The sequence below is a fragment of the Gorilla gorilla genome, chromosome 3 (genome assembly GCF_029281585.2).
Source record: "Gorilla gorilla gorilla isolate KB3781 chromosome 3, NHGRI_mGorGor1-v2.1_pri, whole genome shotgun sequence".
NCBI classification, from domain to species: domain Eukaryota; kingdom Metazoa; phylum Chordata; class Mammalia; order Primates; family Hominidae; genus Gorilla; species Gorilla gorilla.
In genome coordinates this window covers 142362422-142384510 of record NC_073227.2, presented here as the reverse complement: position 1 = coordinate 142384510, position 22089 = coordinate 142362422, and the positions used below count along the sequence as shown (strand labels likewise).

General features: G+C 35.6%; 1 protein-coding gene across 13 annotated transcripts in view; it reads right to left on the bottom strand.

Annotated features, from left to right (window-relative positions):
* Nucleotides 1-22089, bottom strand: part of BLTP1 (bridge-like lipid transfer protein family member 1) — a 215442-nt gene that overhangs the window by 95859 nt on the left and 97494 nt on the right. For all 13 annotated transcript variants that reach the window (XM_055385628.1, XM_019025467.4, XM_055385634.2 and 10 more), the window contains 11 exons: nucleotides 21379-21590; nucleotides 17617-17768; nucleotides 17008-17158; nucleotides 16680-16832; nucleotides 14452-14692; nucleotides 13100-13242; nucleotides 8954-9173; nucleotides 8338-8496; nucleotides 7510-7685; nucleotides 4981-5156; nucleotides 218-924 (listed from right to left, as the gene is read on the bottom strand). In XM_055385628.1, the coding sequence (XP_055241603.1) occupies nucleotides 218-924; nucleotides 4981-5156; nucleotides 7510-7685; nucleotides 8338-8496; nucleotides 8954-9173; nucleotides 13100-13242; nucleotides 14452-14692; nucleotides 16680-16832; nucleotides 17008-17158; nucleotides 17617-17768; nucleotides 21379-21590 (2490 nt within the window). The remainder of the gene's footprint in view (nucleotides 1-217; nucleotides 925-4980; nucleotides 5157-7509; nucleotides 7686-8337; nucleotides 8497-8953; nucleotides 9174-13099; nucleotides 13243-14451; nucleotides 14693-16679; nucleotides 16833-17007; nucleotides 17159-17616; nucleotides 17769-21378; nucleotides 21591-22089) is intronic.

Genomic DNA, 22089 nt, shown 5'->3' with positions numbered 1-22089 from the left:
CTTTAAGAACATACCATGTAAGAGTTTAAAAGGATGGGAAATGTGGTGGCAGGATATCTGAATTCCATTACTGTTTTATTTCCCTGGTGATAGACAATTTCTCTCCATTTCAATTATCCACTTACGACATTAAGAAAACATGATGAACAGTCTTCTGCTTCTTTGTTATTATTGTTATTGTAAATGGAAATTTTTAAAACATAAAAATGTCTGTTACCTGCTGGTCCAAATGTTTCTGAAGACTTTTCCAATATTCCAGTTGGATCGGAGATAAGTGAATAGAAGTTAAGCAATTTATACATATTCTGCCAGCACTCAGCTGAAGGCTCACTTTGTTCTGACACTGTAATTGAATCAGAGTCATCCATATGAATAGTCATGTGATCCACCACATCTTTTGAACCTTTCCTAGACACTTTTGATGTTCTTCTTTCAGATCTTCCTAATGAATTCTTGTTTCGAGATTCCTTTTTGTTATTCTCATTGTTGGTCCGTTTGTTCTTTGCATTATTTACTCTATTGCCACCATTAAGACTTCCTCTAGAGCTGCGGCTAAAGTCAGATGAACGAAAGTCCCGATGTTTTCTGGTTTTGAAGGTAGGTGTTGGGGAAGCAGATCCGGCTGTATATCTGCTAAGTTTAATATCAGTCTGAGTTGCTTTGATGTCATCTATCATTGTGCTAAACTGATGAATAAGACGAACCAAAGCCATATCTACATGCTGGCTTATTGACTGACAGGAAATAGTAAAGTTGCAGTGAAAGGTGTTATAATACCGCTTGCTGAGATCATGAAAAGAAAGGGCACTGGTAGAGTTCTGAGGGGTGCACACGGACTTTTCCATTACAACAGCACTGATGCTAAAGGTTCCCAACATTAATGCTGGTTTGAACTCAAGTGGAGGGAGATTCACATGGCCTTGCCTAAAAACGTGAAATAAAAAAAGGACACGGTTTTTCTTCTATTTTTCCAGAAACATACATCTTTATTAATTTATAGGCAAAATCATCTCCAAGGTAAAATATGAGTCTTAAATAATTTTAAGCAAGCAAACCAGTAAAATATGCTTTTTCACTAGGCCAGGCTTTTTATGAGTTCAAAGATGGGCCTTTAAGTCTTCTTACTTAATCTTATTCTAAAACTAATAAGTCAAAATCAGTCTTCTTATGTTAAGAAATGATTTCACTGAAGTGATAACACAACTTTTACTGTCATTTGATGGTACTGCCGTAGAGTATTGGAATTTAGAGTTAAGTACAGATCAATTAGGATACCTTACTTAACCATCCCCCCCTCCTATAATCATGTATCTAATATATTCATATTTTTAACATAATTTTATTTGATATTAGATAGGAAGCCCTCATGCTAAGTTGAAAGCAGACAGGAAAAGCAATTGAAACAAAAATTAGAAATACACACACACAAAACCTTAAAATCTGATAAAAAAATTATTTTGGCAAATCCTCCTGCTTATCTAAAGATTTTCATGTAAGACTATTATAGTAAATTTTAATATAGAAAGTCAAAAATGTCTCAAATTTCTATAAACCAACTACCAATAATAACAATAAGCCCCAAGCACCAAAACTGTAAAAAGGTATTTTTCCCTCTTCTTCCATGCACTCTATCAATGTGCAGACATGGGAGTTTTTTCTGTAACAAAAAGAAAAAAATCAGAAGCTGCTTTGATATTTTGCATTTAACTTAAAGAATTTATAACTACAGAGCAATAATTCCTTAATGAATACTAGTATTTCTTAATTAATAAGAAAAATGCCCCATTGTAGTGTAATTTATGTAAATGCATAAACTCACAGGAAGTGTACAATCAATGCCAACTAAGCATATGGTCAGAGATGGAAAAACTTGATTTTGAGAATTAGAACAGACAGGAGAAGACTAAAAAGAGATGAAAATAATCCACAATTGCAAAAACAAGAATCTAAAACATGTAAGGGTAGTAAGAAAATCTTAAAGAGGGGAGATTCAAATAAAGGAGAAAAAGAAAATGGTATACCATAACAATTTGCCTGACAAGTAAAAGCCTGACATGGGCACTGCAGAGCCAAAGTTACAATTAAAATTTTAAAATATAAGTCCCTGATAACGTGCAGCTACTTTTACTAGAGACAGCAAAGAGACAAAGAAACTATCATGTATGAGGACTTACTACATGCCAGACTCAATGCTAAATGTTTAGTAACTGCCCTGGCTTTACAAAGTAGTAGGAGAGTTATACATATTCATACAAGAAACTGTAACCCCAAACTAATATACAACAATCAGCAGAATGAACAATCTGCTACAAAAACAAACAAAAAACCCAGACAATACTGAAATTAATGGCTGGGAAAAGTATATTGTGGTGAAGGTCTCCAAATAAATAAGAGCTTAAGATGGAATTACAGGAGATCTGAGAAATAAAAGCTGATCATGAGTTAGTTGTAAGAATGTGGAGCATCGGAGCTGGCGCGTTAGTAGAAAAATTAAAAGGAATATCAAGTTCAGCTAGACCAAAGGCAATGAAGTTCACAGAATCACTCAAAGAAGCTCTCACTCAAAAAAGACTTACTTGTGTGCTCAAATGAAGGTCTAGTCTGTTGTAGTATTGCATGGTTTTTACTAGGCCAATAAATAGGCTACAGCTATAATTTTATTTATATAATCTATATCTCTATATACAACCTATTACATATAAATTATATATAATTGAATTATATATAACCTAGTTATATATATGAAAACATAGACTGTATTTATACATATAAACATATTTATATATAAATGGATATATTTGTATGAAAGCTGTCTCTTGCAAATTTAAATATAAATTTAGCTCGGATATTTTAACCCTAGAGAGTTTGTGTAGGTATTAATGTTTTGGGTCTGGATTTGATGGTTCCAATATTTTAAAATTTCAGTTACTGTGGTTTACTTAAATAACAAGTCTCCCAATAAGGTGATACAAATTTGTAACAAAGACTTACTGCGAAAACTGCATAAAGCACAAACTTACTGCTAGCTCTTCAGCCCACAAGTCAGTACAAAACAACAGATGAGCACTGTGATCATTGACTAGTCACATCACTTCAAAATGTGTCAGTGATAGTGATTAGTTGAAGCATATCTGTTGTTCACTTCATGCACAGAAAGCATAATATGTAGTTACTTGTGTTGCCTCCTTGTTTCTCTCTGTAATAAATCCCCGTAACATTTTACAAAAATGAATAATCAAATGAGGGAATTGGACAACAAAGATGAAAATGCAAAAAGAAACTAAAAATGAAGATATTGGTAGGGAAGATCAATTGAACGGTGTTATAGAAGAAACAGCTGACCATGGAAATGTTGATACTTCCACTGTTCGAGACACTCTTAATATCTAGCCAGAAAAACTCAGTGGAGGCAAAATTATTGACATAAAGAGGAAAGTGGCCACGACAGAAAGGATGAAGATATCCCAGAGGAAGTGATGCTGACAAAAAACTTCATAGTAAAGGGAATCAAAGATTATTTCATGACATTGAAAGTGCAAAGGATAAAATGCTGAAAACTGATCCATACATACAAAGGAGTTCGACATTTTACCAAGGCACACAAAAGCTCCTTGTTCTGTATTATATGTTATATCATAAGAAGGACAGGACCGTTCAAACTACTCTTTGATAAGTTTTTAAAAAGAAATAAAATAGTCTAATTCTCAGTGTTTCTAACATTTTAAATTCCAATGTACTAAATATTAGTTTTACTTTTTTTTCATTTCCCTATACATTTATAATAGTAAGAACATTTTTAATGTTTTTACAAATACTGTCAACGTCACAAAAGTAATTTTTTTCACCGATTATTAAAATTGGCTTGTAGTTTCAGCTTGTACGGTCATTGTTATGGTATAACACTATTGTGAAAAGCAAGAACTTTTGTTAAATTATTTAAAATTTAAATAGAAATATTTCAAATGAAAAATATATTTTACTTAGCTATATATCAGACACAAGTATTTTAATTTACCACCTTGCAAAAACACAAAAAGAATGAAAGAAACAATACTACAGAAACCTCTTGTCATAAATGCCATTTATCTCCATATTCTACTATTTCTATCGATTTAAGTCCCACTCAAAATAAAATCCCAAGTTCCCAAAATATTACTCAAATCCTGTTAGTGGGTATATTATTTCCTATTAAACACTAAAGAAACTGAAGAACCATCCATGACAATATAAAATAACAGCAAAAGATGGTTCTTAACTTTTACCATGCTACATTTCTATTTGTTTCTGATGGCTAGACTCTCAATATGACTTCTGCCCTGTTTCTAATACAAAATACTACCTGACACAAGTCAACCCAGAACCCTTAAGATCATAAAAATTCCACTATTACAAGAGCCAAGTAAATAAATGGTGAGTGCATATATCAATATATATGACCCTCATCTATGTGCTAATGTGGTTCAAAAATATGCCTAAAAATAGGCCTCATAATCTGTTCATAAATGCAACTAGTTATTAATAAGAAAATGTGGCTACTACTTTTACTAAAAGGTAATTATCTTCTGATTAACATATTAAAATTACTTTCTTGGCTAGGCACGATGGCTCACGCCTGTAATCCCAGCACTTTGGGAGGCTGAGGCGGGTGGATCACGAGGTCAGGAGTTCAAGACCATCCTGGCTAACACAGTGAAACCCCGTCTCTACTAAAAATACAAAAACTTTAGCCAGGCATGGTGGCAGGCGCTTGTGGTCCCAGCTACTCGGCAGGCTGAGGCAGGAGAATGGCATGAACCCGGGAGGTGGAGCTTGCAGTAAGCCGAGATCGCGCCACTGCACTCCAGCCTGGGCGACAGAGCGAGACTCCGTCTCAAAAAAAAAAAAAAATTACTTCCTTATTTGGATTACACGAAAGTAACGTTAAAAAACAAACGTATTATAATTCTTGCACAAAATTATACACAAAAATGCAAAAGACACCTTCTTGCTCTTTTGCCTTTTCTCTCTTTGGCTGTGTCTGAATCCACAATATCTGCTCTGAGGCAGTCCAAAGTCCCTGAAAATGAAAGGTGTTCTCCAAAGTACATTCGGTAGCAGAATGGCATTGTATCCTGTGACTGGATCCCTGTATGACTCAGAAGAGGCTTGAAAACAACCTAAAAGACATAAACATTCATATTAGCTCAACTTATAGCTTATCATTTACTGTAGAAATTACATATAGAAAAATGCAGCTTTTATTTCTTACCCTACACCTCAGTACATATTATTATTATCATAGTGTGAAGCAAAAATGGTCTCATATAATTGACTCTAACTTTACTTAAAATTTAATATTTTTAGTACCTATTATAGGCCACTCATCTTCAAATTAATAATAATAAATAAGGACACAGATTCCTTGACCCTACCAAAGTGTCTGAAAGTACAAGGAAAATAAAATTATGAATTAGTTAAATCATTCTACCTCTTGCTTTTAAAACAGGTATGAATTCCTATTGTGTTTCCATTTACAAAAAAAAACATATATTACATTCACAAAGTTGACTTTTCAACTTCCTGTGTTAATATAAAAACATTATAAATGTTATGAATATCTGACCTATTTTTAAATGGAAGCACTTCGTTGTAATAGTCATTTAACATTTATCTTCAGAGAACTTCCTTTACATTTTAAGTATCATACATGCTTACGGAGATACATTATTCTGGTTAAATCTCTAGTTAACTGAATTTCAGACACAGCACTAACCTGAATAGAAAGAACTACATGTGTTCAATGCTAGAGCACTAAAATCACTCTGACTACTCATCCTCTGCCACATGGTTCCTTTTCCCCCTTCTACATTCTAAATATAGGTGCTATCCAGTGCTTTTCTCAGCCTCCACTTTCACTACACATTCTACCTTAGTGATCTTTTCCTGAAGCTTAAAAAAACCCTATCTAGGCCGGGCACGGTGGCTCATGCCTGTAATCCCAGCACTTTGGGAGGCCAAGGCAGGTGGATCACGAGGTCAGATCGAGACCATCCTGGCTAACACGGTGAAACCCTGTCTCTACTAAAAATACAAAAAATTAGCTGGGCATGGTGACGGGTGCCTGTATCCCAGCTACGTGGGAGGCTGAGGCAGGAGAATGGCGTGAACCCGGGAGGTGGAGCTTGCAGGGAGCCAAGATTGCACTACTGCACTCCAGCCTGGGCTATAGATCGAGACTCTGTCTCAAACAAACAAACAAACAAACAAAACATATCTAAATGGACAAGTGCCATTTACACAATGAGAGCCAAGCCTGTATTTCCGATTGTCCTAGGTCACCTCATTTTTTTGTGTGTGCTTGGGAAGACAGCTCTCTCTTTAATTGACTCTAAATTCCAATACTTCTCATTTTTCTACTGATTTTGCTCCATCTGCTAACCGTTCTTTCCTTTATTTTTGATCATTAGCTTCCTAATTTCTCAAGTACAGTTGGCCCTCCATATCCAAGGGTTCTGCATCCAAGGATTCAACCAACCACATTGAAAATATTAGGGAGTAAAAACCAATAAAATATAACAATGTAACAATTAAAAAATACAAATAAAAACCCAATACAGTGTAACAATTATTGACGTAGTATTTACATTGCATTAGGTATTATAAGTAATCTAGAAAATATTTAAAGTATACAGAAGGATGTATGTATGTTGTATGCAAATATATGCCATTCTATATAAGGGACTTGGGCATACCACAGATTTTGGTATCCTGGGTGGCGGATCAGAGGGTGGGTAGGGGGTTGGTCCTGCAACCAATCCCTTGAATACTGAGGGACAGCTGTATGTAAATATGCTCAAGACACCTTTATCCTGAAAAAATGATGCCTCCTCTCACCCACGTCCCACTCTCACACTTGCCTGCTGGCTGTTCCAACCAAACAGTATGTTTTAAAGGATTTCACTCTTTATTTGCCATATTTAAGAAATTAAATAAGACTTTCACCATATCCTCATTTACCTTTTCAAAGCCATAAACATCTAAGCCTAGAGTCTCATTACCACTGGGTGAACTATTTCAATAATTCATCTTTTCAACACTAGTTTCTCTATTTCAATCAATTTAATACATTTGCTACTCATATAATATTTCTACATCTATAGTTTGTTACTTTATTCCTCTGCTCTAAAATCATCAATGCTTCCCCACTGCTCGCTCAATAAAGTCTTAACGTAGCACTAAAAACCATAGGGTATGATTATCTATTCATGTTGCTTAGCCAATTTGTTACAAATAACAAAAAGGTTACTATATGAGACTCTTCTATTTAATGATTACATATAGATACTTAATTTGCATTTGTAATTAAGCCATGTACTTTTTAAAGGCTCCTCCTGTTTTGCATGAAGGCTGTAGCAGATAGGTAAGGTATATCCTCACTAGAATTCCAAGGTGCATACTATTGGAGGTTCCAGTTGCTAAGCAATGCCTAAGGAGGTATTATTATAATTAGGAAAAAACAGGCTGGCTCACCTGTGCATCAGCAAGCTGAACAGCAGGAAACCCTTGGTTTGCTTCTTCTACACCTGCCACATCATCCTGACTGGTGCTATGCTGAGAATGTGTCCCATCCAAAGTATTTTGGTCACTAGACAAGACAGTGTTGAAATCTGAGGCTGAGGGTATTGTTGGAAGATTGGGTGCAACACCTAATGGAGTAAATTTTTAAGAATAAAATGTAAATTATTGGGGAATAGAAACACATAAAAGTGTACAGCAGGGTAAACTTTTGAAGCCTGTATAGTAGTACCATTTCAAGACTGATTAAATTGAAAAGAAAAAAAATAATGCATAATTTTAGGTTATTTTACAGACATGATTTATTAGTGAAAAATGAAATTAACTTTTCAGAACACATGTCATCCTTATCTATCCTTATACATACATACTGTTTTAGATTTAATTAAATATTTGTTAAGTAACTAAAGGTTTAGAATGATAGTTATTAGGTCTCAGAGGGATCTAGATAAATTAAAACTATCTTTTGTAATATCAAGTATATGATGTTGTAATTACACTTTGCATTTTTTCATTTACCACTTAAACCAGCCACATTAAAAGGAAGCTTTAAACTCTTTATATACAATCTCACATTTGACATATTTGCCTTTCAACAAGAACACTGAGTGACTGCTTACTACTCTCTCAATTATAATATTATCAAAGGCATTTAAAAATATAAATGGACCAATTTCAACCAAACAGTACTTGTTTGAGATTTTTAACCCATCCCCTGAAAAATAAGATTTTGATATATGTTCCCCTTAGACAGTTAAGCAAAATAATGTGATAACTCAATACCTGTGGGAAGACTATTGTGTCCTGATTTTGTAACAGGAGATTCTTGTACCACACTTCCTCGATTACCCACAGCATTTGACATCCAATTATAGAAACTCACAGATGATGGCTCAGATAGCAAGGGATGTTCAGATAACATATCAGTGGCTACTGTATTTCCTGAAAATAAAATGTTTCTGAGTATAATATTATTTATATACTAAGGAGCAAAAAAATGTAATTTATATACCTATATTTGAAGAACCAAGTTAAAATGTATGTTTGCAGATGGTTTTAAATTCTCACTGCATAATGTTGGTATTTGGATATTAATGCATTAATAAATAGCTTATTTTTATTATAACGGGGGAAATTCTATGTTGCTGGTCTAGACAGTACCCCACACCAAATGCCTACATTGACATTCGTCAGAGCTGCAATTTAAAAATGCAAACTAAGGGCATGAAGACTCCGAAAAGTTACAAACAGAACAATGGATTCCTAAAATTTTTTCTCAAAGATAAGGTATGAGAGATAGTTGTACTACCAAAGTATATATCTAACTAAACTTAAGTCCTGTTTCATCTCAATTCCCCCGTAAATATAAACATGTAATTATCAAATCTAGAGGATGTACCTGTTCTCGTTAGGGAGCTACTTTTCACAGCAGCACTGCTTCTCTGAGGAGTACCTTCCAGGAGGTTGTGCAGGCTTGGGAAGCTTCCAGTCAGGTAGCTGAGTAGGCTCTCCTTCCTTGGACTCTCCTTTACTGGCATCCCAGCACGTCCAACATGCACTGGAGAATCAGTCGCAGTATCTCCACTGGTATAACTCAGAGAATGATATGGGTGAATGCCCTACAGAAAGTGTAACTTAGGGTTATTTCTTATGTATATAAAAATGACAGCTGATAACTACAACCACTATTACTATTACTGTTGCTATAACTGCTAGCTACTTTGCACATTAATACCAAAACTGATCATGTATACTAGGATTGTGGTGAATCCTTTTTACATACGTCCTTAAATGTAGGTAAAAATGTTTTGCAACTCTATAGTACAAGACAAAGAGCCACTTTTATTATCAATATTATAATGAAGCACATCCACTTATTTTAACCATGGATCTTTAATTCCCTTCTTAATCTGATGAGGGAATCTGGTGACAAGACATAAAACCACATAGCACAGTATATCAAATAGATGGTGGAAATGAAGCACTATTCATACCTAAGGAGCAGTAAATAGTATATTGAAACTTCAGAAAGTTATATATAGCATGTTTGTGGAAGTGCCAGAGAACATTCATATGGGTAGGAAAGAAAAACAGTAGCCTGAAATATTTATATCACTGCTTATTTACTGAACCAGCAAACTGATACCTAGACACAATATCCCTTACACAAAATATTCCCTAGAAAAACTTACTACACACACACATACACACACACACACACACACACACACACACAAAGGATCTGTAACATGACTGATCCCATCAAAACTAAGTCTAGGTACTCAAAGAAACTAAAGAAAGAAAAGCTATCTATCTTCAGCAACCTTCCCTGCAGTTTTTTACGGGAGTCAGAATAGACATCTACCTGGAAGGAAACTAGAGGCTTTTTGCTAATAGCAAGAAATGTTGACGCAATGGATACCAGTGCTGTGAAGCCCTTAAATGTCTTAACCTCCTCTGAAAAGCAGAAAAGTTTATTCCCTTTTCAATGCCCTCCCAGTCATCCTCACTTAGATGAGGAAAGGTGGAGGAAGGGTGTTGACACAGGAAGTAAAAGAACACTCACAACGTATTAAACACTTGATAAGCATGTTTCATGTATTAGCTTATTTAATCCTTAAGTTCTCCAAGGTAAGATATTCTGTCCTAAAGGATGAAGAAAAGTCCCTTACATACTTACTAAGGAAAAAGCCAGATTTTTAACCCATCTACCTAACTTCTACCTTCAAATTCTTAACACTAAATTATCCTTCCTAGTACTCTAATAATCAAGGTGTGTGAAGATTTAATTCTCTGGAGAGCTCTGAAATGCCAAAAAGACTTTCCACAATTAATGAAAAAAATTTAAAATTACAGAATTTTTCGATTTCTATCTTCTGTCACATCTATGATTAGAATGGCCGATCAATTTAAAATACAGTACAAAAAAAGACTACACAGGCAAAAAAGATCTTGAAAAGCAAAGATCGGAAACTAAGCATTTGGAATTTCACATTTTTAGAGGACTTTAATAACCCACAGCAAAAGAATGTTCAAAACAATTCTGAAAATGAACAGCTTTAACAGGAAAACACCTAAATATGATTCAGAAGGTTGAAAAAACTGTCCATCAGGAAAAAAAGCTAAGACAGATTAAAGTGTCCCAAGCGTCTAACTATACTGTGGAAACAATAAGCTCAATAGTTCAGTCTTCTTTTTAAAGTATATCAAACTATCATCGAAGGTTTTAACTAAAAGAGCCATACTTACACAGAATAAAAACTTTGAAAGCCAAAGAGACTATTCAATAGAAAGTAAGTCCTGTGTTCCAATATACTGGATCCCTTTCCCAGAGACTCTCTTAACTGTTTCTTATCTATCTTTACATAAATCAGTTAGGCCTATATAAGTACATACATATTTATCCGTTTTTAAACACACAAATAGATATCATCCTATACTTTATCAGTGTACTTCGGTGATCATTCCATATCCACTTACAGATCTACTTCATCTAAGAGATTTCATAGTATGCATCTATATCAGTGTACACTAGTTTATTAGTCCTCTAATGATTAGTCATTTGTGTTGTTTCCACTATTTTCCTTTTATAAATAGTGCTGCAAAGAACGTTCTTAGACTCATCATGTCTTTGAGCATCTATGACTTTCTCTAGAATGAATTCCTCAATATGCAAATACTAGATAAAAGAGCATCACCTTCTAAATTTTGACACATATTGCCACATTGTTATTCAAAGAGGTTGCACCAATTTGATTCCCATCAATGCCGTATGAGTATCTGTTTTCTTACATCTTCACCAACAATGTACACTATTCAAAAGTTTTAGTCTTTCAATCTGATAAGTGAGAATGGAAATCTCATTTTAATTTCCATTTCTTTAATTATAAGAAAACATTTTTGTATGTGTATATGTATTTTTCTGTGAACTACCTGTTTATATCATTTAACCATTTTTTCTATTTAGTACTGGCTTCTTTCTTAGTGATAAGGATGAGATCTTTATATTTTAGAAAATTAGCCTTTTGTCATGTGTCTTACTGTTCTGTTTACAATACAGTCATGTGCCACATAATTACAGTTTAAGTGAACTACAGGCAACGTATACAACAGTGAACTCATAAGATTATAATATCATATTTTTACTGTATCTTTTCTATGTTGAAATACACAAACACCATTGCATTCCAATTGCCCACTGGTTTCAGGATAGTAATATGCTGTACAGGTTTGTAGCCTAGGAGCAACAGGCTATCTATCCCATATAGTCTAGGTGTGTAGTAGGCTGTACCATCATCTAGGTTTGTGTAAGTACAGGCTATGATGTTTACACAATGACAAATTGCCTAATGATCCATTTCTCAGAATGCATCATCCCTGTCATTAAGTGATGCATGACTGTATATTACTTTTTTCTGTGTAGAAATTTTTATTTAATATTGTCAAAATTATCATTTTACAGATTCTGGGTATCAATGTGAGTCTATACACAGACTTTCAAAGAAAGTTAAAATTTTTTTTTTTTTTTGAGATGGCGTCTCGCTCTGTCGCCCAGGCTGGAGTGCAGTGGCAGGATCTAGGCTCACTGCAACCTCCACCTCCCAGGTTCAAGCAGTTCTCTGCCTCAGCCTCCCGAGTAGCTGGGATTACAGGCGCCTGCCACCACACCCGGCTAATTTTTGTATTTTTAGTAGAAATGGGGTTTCACCATCTTGGCCAGGCTGGTCTTGAACTCCTGACCTCAAGTGATCCACCCGCCTTGGCCTCCCAAAGTGCTGGAATTACAGGCGTGAACCACCGCGCCTGGCCAGAAAGTTAAAATTTTAACTTTTTCAGTGCTCACAAAAGTAAACTAGCACAAAATAAAGAACCACCAACAACAATAACTAGCAAAAAATAAAGAACCACCACCAACAAATGATTCATTAAGGGTCAGATATTGCTCTAGGCATTTTTCACGAATTAACTCAATTATTTCTCACAACCCTCTTCAGAAGTTTACTATTATAATCTCCATCTTACACCAAGGAAACTGACGTACAGTTAAAACCTGTTCAGTCAGAGAGCAACTAAGTGGCAGGGCAGGTTTCAAACCAAGGCAGTCTGGCTTCCAAGGTGGTACTCTAACCACTTTGCTATATGTCTCTTATCAAGCATCCATTAAATTCATAAAACCAAAAAAATTAAAATCATAAAACAGTCTAACCCAAACCACCTATTGATCACACACTGCCTAAAAGGCTTCTCATTAAAACTGATAATTATAAGATTATCAACATTTTCAATTTGGGATTTTATGGAATACAGTATTCAATAAACTGGAGACAGCTCTAAGGCTTGGTAGTTATAGTGGTCCTTAATCAACAGCAGTTACTGATGATACAATTTTCAAAGAAATATTTACACTGAAATTACAAATCAAGTTAATTTCAACACGAAAATGCTATCTGAATATTTAGGGTGGACACCTAACATTTAAATTTGAGATAAAATTTTAGGTTTTCTCTGTAAGTCTGAATAACTCTAACCAAAAAAAATAATATACCTTTATTTTTAATGCAGAGTCACTATGGGTATGAGTTTTAGAAAGTTTCCTCATTATCTCAGCTCCAGTTACAGGTCCAGAGCTACCAGGTGGAGGCCGGTTAGCTGTTCCTTCTAATAGCATTGTGTGTTCACTGACTGTGGCTGAAACAGTTCAAAAGAATAAGTGAGCAATAGATTATCACACATTTTCATGAAACATCAGCCCCTATGTTTCTAGTTATATAATGACACTCAACTTTCATATTCCTTGACAAATATTTATTATTTTCTCCCCCACCCCAATCCTCTCACTCAGTTTCAAGAAAGGAACAAACGGCTTTTATTAGACTTTTACATATTCCATGCAAATGATACTTGGACCAAAAGTCAATTCAACTAAGCGCAAGAAAGCACAGACTGCTCAGATTAACAGAGGGATTTGCAGATAATTGGAAGGGATATTCAGTGTACTGGTTTTCAAACTTTTGTGTAGATTTGAAATTTTCTAAAATAAGTAATAAAATCTACCCTATTCCTCATAACTCATTTATTTGTTAAATATCAAGTTATTTTTAAAACTAAGCTTGGTAAAGTTTTATATATCAATGTTCTAAAATCTCTAAGACTACTCTTTCAATATTTTTTTCAAAACATCATAACATGCATTTTCAATAAATATGATAGATCATGATAATAAAAATTAATCTTTGGCAAAGCTTAAGGTATGCAAGTACATTTCATAAATGTATATCCACTATCTTTATTCTGACACAGCCATTTTGTTGACAAAATTGTATGCTGAGCGCAGGCCCCAAAGTTTACATAAATTCAGGATCAAGCAGGCATCAGGTAAAAAAGACAAAGGCCCCTTTAAAATACTGTGGCATAGGGAAGATGATAGACAAATACAAGTTTTAAATAGAGGTTTATGTGTTTCATTCAAAACGTTCTACTTAAATTAAGATATCTTTGTCCTGGATAGATCAAGAGAAGTCTACTGTATTTCACAAAACTGAACTTATAAAATCAGGTCAGTATGAAGATTCCTAATCATTATCACTTACTTGGCCAATAAAAATCATACGTGTATACTTAAGCCATGACCATTTTCCAATTTGGGACATGAATTATTAAAATTATCACAAGTACCATATTAACAAGTATGTAATATCTAAAATTGCTTATATTAGAAATTTATTTGTAACTGTCAGGAAAAACAAAGGGTCTTGACATTTTTAAAGAGGTATATTAACTTACTGATAAAAGATGCATAATATCTAAGCAAAAAACATACAGTAATTGTGTTGAGTAAGAAAACACCCTAGTTTTGTGAGGTGTAAGAAAGTACTCAATAGAGGCTTACAAAACTACCTGCATCGAACTCAAATTCTGCTCCATCAGCACTGGTATCACTTTGAAGACCACCCCCATTGTCCAATCCAAGTCCATCTTCATGTTCATGATCCATAGCTATTTGAGGTTTCAGAGGCTGAGCTGGTCTATGTAAGCTAACTCCTTTAAAGGCTGGTGTCACCACAATAAACTTCATCCACTGCCTTGCCAGTGCAACTAAACCTTTCTTCAAAGTTACCAAAGCAGGAAGTCCATCGCTCTGTAACAATAATCATGTGGTTAGAAGTAATCTAATGTAATAATATCAGTCACCATTTAAGTGCTTTGCATGTATTTATTCAAATCTCATAATACTCATTTAGAGATAAAGAAATTAAAACTTAGATGTTAAGTAATTTGTTCAAAGTTACCCAAGAGAGTCAGGATTTCAATTATATGTAGACTACAGAATCTAATCTCTAGGCACAACGTTTCATCTTTGTGTCATAAAACAACACAATAGCACAGGTCAATATGATACTAGATGTGGAGTGCAAAGTTGGAATTTTCCTTAAGAAGCATTCAATCAACTTTACTTATTTTGCCCAAGTGAAGAATCAAAATGTATTTTGAGCTACTTAGAACATTCAATAAGCAAAGAGGAAGTAAAATTATTTCCTTCAAAGATTAGGTAACTACCATTGTTTTAACGCTTAAAAAAATAAATTACTATAACTTATGTAGTATACTGGACATAGATGAATTTGTAACTGCCTTGAAAGTTAACTGTATTATCAGTAATAATTATATAGTTTAAAATACATTTTATTCCACATGGTGATGATTGTAAGAAAGAAACTTTTGGCTCTTTTCCTGTTACCTTAGTCTAATTACCTTGCCTTAGCCTAAAGAAAGAGAAAAATATCTACCTCCTCTCCATCCTGTTTCCTATCATTCCTCATTTTAGGAGAAATGGTTAATTTGATTGAAGAGCACCATTTACTAGAAGGCAGGAATCACCCCGTTTACTTTCTGAGGAACACCAAGTCCACTAGCCTCTCCTTTCATTCCCAGCCTTGCATGAGGGCCATGTTGTGCCTCTTCCTCTTACATGGAAAACACATCTGGCAGAGCATCCATCCATGGGAAACACCTGCCATTCTCTCTGTTCAAGCTTCTCTACCTATAACTACACAGGCAAGTTAGGCTTAAACTGTAGATTTCCCAGTCTTCAATTCACAGGGAGGGAATAAAAAGTACTACACCAGCCTTAGGTCTAAGTGTCTTTTTCAAATCCAACACTTACTAGAGATTCTTGACTTGCCTGAACAATGGCTTAACTGGCCATTAATAATACTGATACATTGGTCCCTAATTTGACTAAAGATTCTTGTGTGTCCCCTATTGGCCAGCAACTTGGAGAAGAGAGATCCTAAAAGTTCTAAAACTCTAATCATGATGTTATCTGCTTTTCCAGAGGCAGAGATGGATTGTATTTATTTCGTGTGATTGTATATTCTCCCCTCAATCATCAATTAGTCCCTGTTTCATCAAACTGTATGTGAAATTTGGCTCTGGTGATTATTCTCTTGCTTAAAAACTCTTTATACCTTTAGCTTCCAAGACATCACTCTTTCCTAGTTCTCCTACCTCTTTCTTTCCCTTCCCATCACTTGGTGTATCCCTATCCAACCACCTACACCCCCTTTAATTTTGGCTTTCTTCAGAATTCCATCCCTGAGCAATTTCTTACCCAACATAGCATTCCTGGAAATCTCATCCATGTCTACAGCTTCTACTAACACCTTTATGCTGGCAACTCCCAAATCATTAGTCTGAGCACACTCTTTGTCTATAGACTTGTATTTCTTTTTTTTTCTTTTTCTTGAGACAGTTTTGCTCTTGTTGCCCAGGCTGGAGTGAAATGGTGCGATCTTGGTTCGCTGCAGCCTCTGCCTCCCAGGTTCAACCAGTTCTCCTGCCTCAGCCTCCCGAGTAGCTGGGATTACAGGTGACAGCCACCACGCCCAGCTAATTTTTTGTATTTTTAGTAGAGACAGAGTTTTGCCATGTTGGCCAGCTCTTGGCCTCAAATGATCCAACCGCCTCAGCCTCCCAAAGTGCTGGGATTACAGGCATGAGCCACTGCACCTGGCCTATAGACCTGTATTTCTAACCATTCTCACATGCATCTCAAACCCTGTGTATCAGTGGTCCACCAACAGAATAGAGAATTCCTTAAAACTAATGTAGTTTCAGTAACTTACCATTGTAGCATCATCAATGATGGAGTAATTTGCCTGGTGCAGATAGTGGTGTAGTATATTACACAGTAAACATGAAGGATTTTCTTGGAGAAAGCGAGCAACTTTTGTAAGCCTGTTGTATTTACTTCTTAGGGGAAAATGTACACTTTTATTCTAAAATCAAGAAACAACAATAGATTTAGAGTGATAGGTATGAAAGAGCCTACAAATAAAAGACATTCAGTAATTAAGAACTTGTAAATCTGATATTTTCCAATAATGATTAACAATAAGGGGTCATTTTCAATACTAAAGTTTGTATAATACCTTGTATTATTTAAAGACATACCTCTAATGCTTCTGTCATTATGCATCCCATAACAGCACAAATTCTCAAGGTTCCCTCAGTTTCCAATTTGTTTAAAGATGACTTGAGTTGGTCAATGGGAACAAGCCATGCACCAACAGCTGGCGTTGCAGTGCTTAAAAGGTTCAGCTGCCTTTTTAACATAAATAAAAAATTATAAAAACAAGTGTCAAAATTTGTATTCCAAACAATCTCCCATACCTACTGTACTTAGTGGTTGTTTTACTCAGGCAAAATTAATTTCTTTTCTTTTTGAGCACTGATAAATTATGAAAGCATAACTAAGAAATGTTAAAAAAAAATGGACAATAGAAAAGAAAGAAAAAAAAAGCCTGTCAGAGATAAAAAGAGTAAACAAAAGTCTAAGGCAGAGGAACAAATAAAAATAAAACTAAAGTACTATGAAAGAAATTGGGTCAAACAAGGTAAGACTAATGTCTACAGAACATATGAAGTAAGAATGATGAAAAAGTTGCAACCTTAATACTATATATACCAGAAAAGTAATTTTTAAAAATATGAAACAGAATTGTATACTATTTAAAATAAAGAAAGATCAAGCGATAATACTATATTTTAAAAACTCTTTACCTAGAAAATGCATGTGTGTGAGATCTCACATTGGTGGGAGCTGCAAAACTAAACCAAATTTCTTTAATGGTCAACTTCATGCTACATGAATCTGGAGGAGGAGGCATCAGAGGTAGATCTTTTTTCAAATCATCAGATTCGACTCCTTCATCCTATATAAAATAGAATGCCAAAAACTTATTAACATACAGCCCCTTAAAACCACTAACACAGAGGCTAATGTTTTAAGTGCAAAACCTTTTCATCAAATCAAGTCTGGGAAAGTCTTTACTTCTCCTTCAGGTTTGAAGGATATTTTTGCCAGATATACTATTCTTTTAAAAGTGTTTTTCCTTCAGCACTTTAAATATGTCATGCCACTCTCTCCTGGCCTGTAAAGATTCCACTGAAAAGTCTGCTGCCAGTTTTATCAGAACTCCATCGTATGTTATTTGTTTCTTTTCTCTTGCTGCTTTTGGGATCCTTTCTTTATGCTTGACCTTTGGGAGTTTAATGATTAGATATCCTGAGGTAGTCTTAATTGGTTTAAATCTGCTTGGTATTCTCTACCTTCTTGTACTTGAATATTGATATCTTTCTCAAGGTTTGGGAAGTTCTCTGTTGTTACCCCTTTAAACAAACTTTCTACCCGTCTTTCTCTACCTTCTCTTTAAGGCCAGTAACTAGTAGATTTGCCCTTTTGAGGCTATTTTCTAGATCTTGTAGGCATGCTTCGTTCTTTTTCTTCCTTTTTTCTTTTGTCTCCTCTATGTATTTTCAAACAGTCTGTCTTCAAGCTCATTAATTCTTTCTTCTGCTTGAACAATTTTGCTGTTAGGAGACTCTGATGCATTCTTCACTATGTCACTTGGATTTTTCAACTCTAGAATTTCTGCTGGATTCTTTTTAATTATTTGTCAAATTTATCTAATAAGATTCTGAATCCCTTCCCTGTGTTACCTTGAATTTCTCTGAGTTTCCTCAACACAGTTATTTTGAATTCTTTGTCTGAAAGGTCACACATCTGTTTCTCTGGGATTAGTCTCTGGTGCCTTATTTAATTCATTTGGTGAGGTCGTAGTTTGCTGGCTGTTTTTGATGTTTGTGGACGTTCATCAATGTCTGGGCATTGAAGAGTTAGGTGTTTATTGTAGTCTTCACACTCTGGGCTTGTTTGTACCCATCCTTCTTGGGAAGGCTTTTCAGGTATTCAAAGGGACTTGGGTGTTATAAGTTTTTGGTCAGCAAAGTCATATCTGCATTAGGGGGCACCCCAAGCCCTGTATCACTGTTCTTGCAACTTATAGAGGTACCACCTTGGTGGTCTTGGATAAGATCCAGAAGATTCTCTGGATTACCAGACAGAGGCTCTTATTATCTTCCCTTACTTTCTCCCAAGCAGAGTCTCTCTCTATGTGTGCTGAGCTTCCTGGAGCTGGTGCAGTGACACAAGCACCCCTGTGGCTACCACCAGTGGAACTGTGTGGGGTTAGACCTGAAGCCAGCATAGCACTGGGTCTCACCCAGGGCCCCCTGTAACCACTACCTGGCTTCTGCCTACGTTTGCTCACAGACCTAGAGCTGTACAATCAGCAGGTGGCGAAGCCAGCCAGGCTTGTGTCTTTCCCTTCAGGGTGGTGAGTTCGCCAGGCTCTGGGCAGGTCTAGAGATGCTATCCAGGAGCCAACAACTGGAGACAAAAACCTTATAAATCTACTTGGTGTTCTATTCTACCATGGCTGAGCTGGCACTCATATCACAAGACACAGACCTTCCCACTCTTCCCTCCCCTTTCCACAGGCAGAGAATCCTTACCCCATGGCCACCACCATCACAGGCCCATGGGGAGTACTGTCACACTACCACTGATGTTCACTTAAGGCCCAAGGGCTGTTCTGTCAGCTTGTGGTGAATGCTGCCAGGCCTGAAACTCACCCTTCAGGACAGTGGGCTCCCTGCTGACCCAGGGCAGGTCCAGAAATGCCATCCAGGAGCCATGTCCTGAAATCAGGAACCCCAAGAGCCTGCTTAGTGCTCTGCGCATTGTGCTGGCATCTAAGGTGCAAGACAAAGTCCCCATTACTTCTCCCTCTGCTTTCTCAAGCAGAAAGAATCTCTCACTATAGCCACCACAGCTAGGAATGTGCTAGGTCACACCTAAACCAGCACATCGCAGAGGGTCACCCAAGGCCCATGATATGCTACCTGGGTACTGCTGCTGGTTATTCAGGGCTCAAAGGCTCTTTAGTCAGCAGGTGATTGATCCTGCCAGGACTGGGTCCTTTCCTTCAATGCAGTGGGTTCCCTTCTGGCCTAGGGTGTGTCTAGAAATGTTGTCCAGGAGCTAGGGTCTGCAATGGAGGCTTCATGACTCTGTTAAATACTAAATGATGATGTCTAAAAGGCCACTAAACACAATCCTGGAGCTCAGGTGAAGAGCTGGTGCTAAAGGTGTGGCCAGTGGGAAAGAGAAGTGTCATTAAATTACGGAACTGACCTAGGAAATGAAATTCATCAGGGAGTAGTAGACAAATAGCAAGAAGAAAGGAAGATCCAAGAACAGAACCTGAGGAAACCACCACATTTAAGAAGAAGAAAAAATTCCATAAAGAAATGGACCAATAAAGTCAGAGAACCCAAAGAAAGTAATGTTAGCCAATTCAAGGGCTTTCAGCAAGGAGAGTAGGATCCGAGAGATCAAGAAAGATGCCTGAATTTCTGTCAAGTATTTTAGTAGGTGAAGGAGAAGGAAAGAACAGCTAGCCTTTTCTCAGCTCTTTTGTCCAGTGAGTAGCTATTGTATTTTTAAATTTCCTTAATTAAAGTGATAATCCATCCCCTAAACATTTCCAAAGACCCCAAAATAAAACTGTGATTAAACTCATTAAACTACATATTAAATAAAAACAAATGTTTTAAAAATAAATCCCTAGGAATCTGGGGGGTAAAGGTGAGTATACCCATGATTACTAGATACCCATACTAGACTTCCTAATTAAAAAGTGGTTTCTTTGGAACTTTTTCCTCTCCAATTGGCCTAATTTTCAAAGTGATCAGAAATATATGTACATATGTTTAAGAACAACAGTTACTACATTCTTATTACATACTACATACTGAGCTAAGCCCTTCATATGTATTACCTGCTTCAGTCTTCACAACGCTGCAAGGTCAATAACATGACCATACTCCTATTACAGGTAAAGAGACTTAGGAAAAGGTTAGGAACTTGCCCCAGGTCACCAGTTAGTGGCACGACATTTCTTCAACCCAAAATTTGGAATATTTTTGTTGTTGCTGTTACCGTACTCATCACCACCCATGTAATTCTACCATAATAAAAATAAAAAGTGAGTTGAATATAAGGTGCCATTCAGAACTCTTAACTGAAATAAGCAAACACTGACAAAAATATTTAGAACTGACATAAAATACTACCAATAACAAAATGACTTCTGCTAAAATCCTCCACACCCTATAGGTGGATTTCTCTTAAATTTTGTTAATTTATTAATTCAACAAATATTTATTAGGTATCTAATTTGAGCAAGGCATAATGCTAGGACTATGATGGATATAAATATATCTATGATATACTTTGGAAATTATATTCTAGTAGTATATTCACCAACACACTTTGACTAACATTTAAGCAGATATCATAAATCCAAAATAGGGAAAGACAGGCAAATACACTCCAGAAACTAATTTTGAATTGCATATGTAGTTTTCTTTGTTATTTTTCTAAAGCACCATTATTATTACTATTAGAAAGTCACTAACCTGTTCATCTGAAACAGAATTTCCATTTAAGTCTGAGGAAGGGCTTGTCCGGTCACATGGAAGATTATCATCAGAGACATCAGTATTATAGCCACTGCCGGTTGGAGAATCAGAAGAATTATTGGATGTCAGCACTCCACCCCTTTCTGTGTCACTAGCTTTACCCATAATTCCAAAACTGTTATATAAAACAGCACCAGACTGTCTTCCTCCTATAAAAATAAAAAAAGCATTTATTATAAATGGTGAATAAGTGTCTTAATGCTGTACTCTACAATATCTGTATAAAATTTCATAAAGACTATTTTTTTCTCACCAAGTCTTTGCCCTAATCTATAAAAGTAATGTATCACTGAATTATCAGGTAAATAATTGTAGGCATATACAACTACTATTATTTATAGTAGTTACTATATTATATATTACTAAACCTAAAAAAAGTGTTATACACATTTCAACCTTCCTTTTTGAGATATTACTCAAGAATATATAAAAAAGCAAATATAATTCTAAGTAGATACAGTAGATATTTTTCACTGAATAAAGAATTTACAATTTTTATATCCTATATGGCATAATTCTACTGACCAAAGATCCAGTTTTCAAAGATGCAAAGTTTCAAAAAATTGGGTGGCTTTATATTTTATTTGGGAATTTATTCAGAAAAACATATTGTTGTTTTTCAAGCTCTACCTACTTTTGAAATCACAT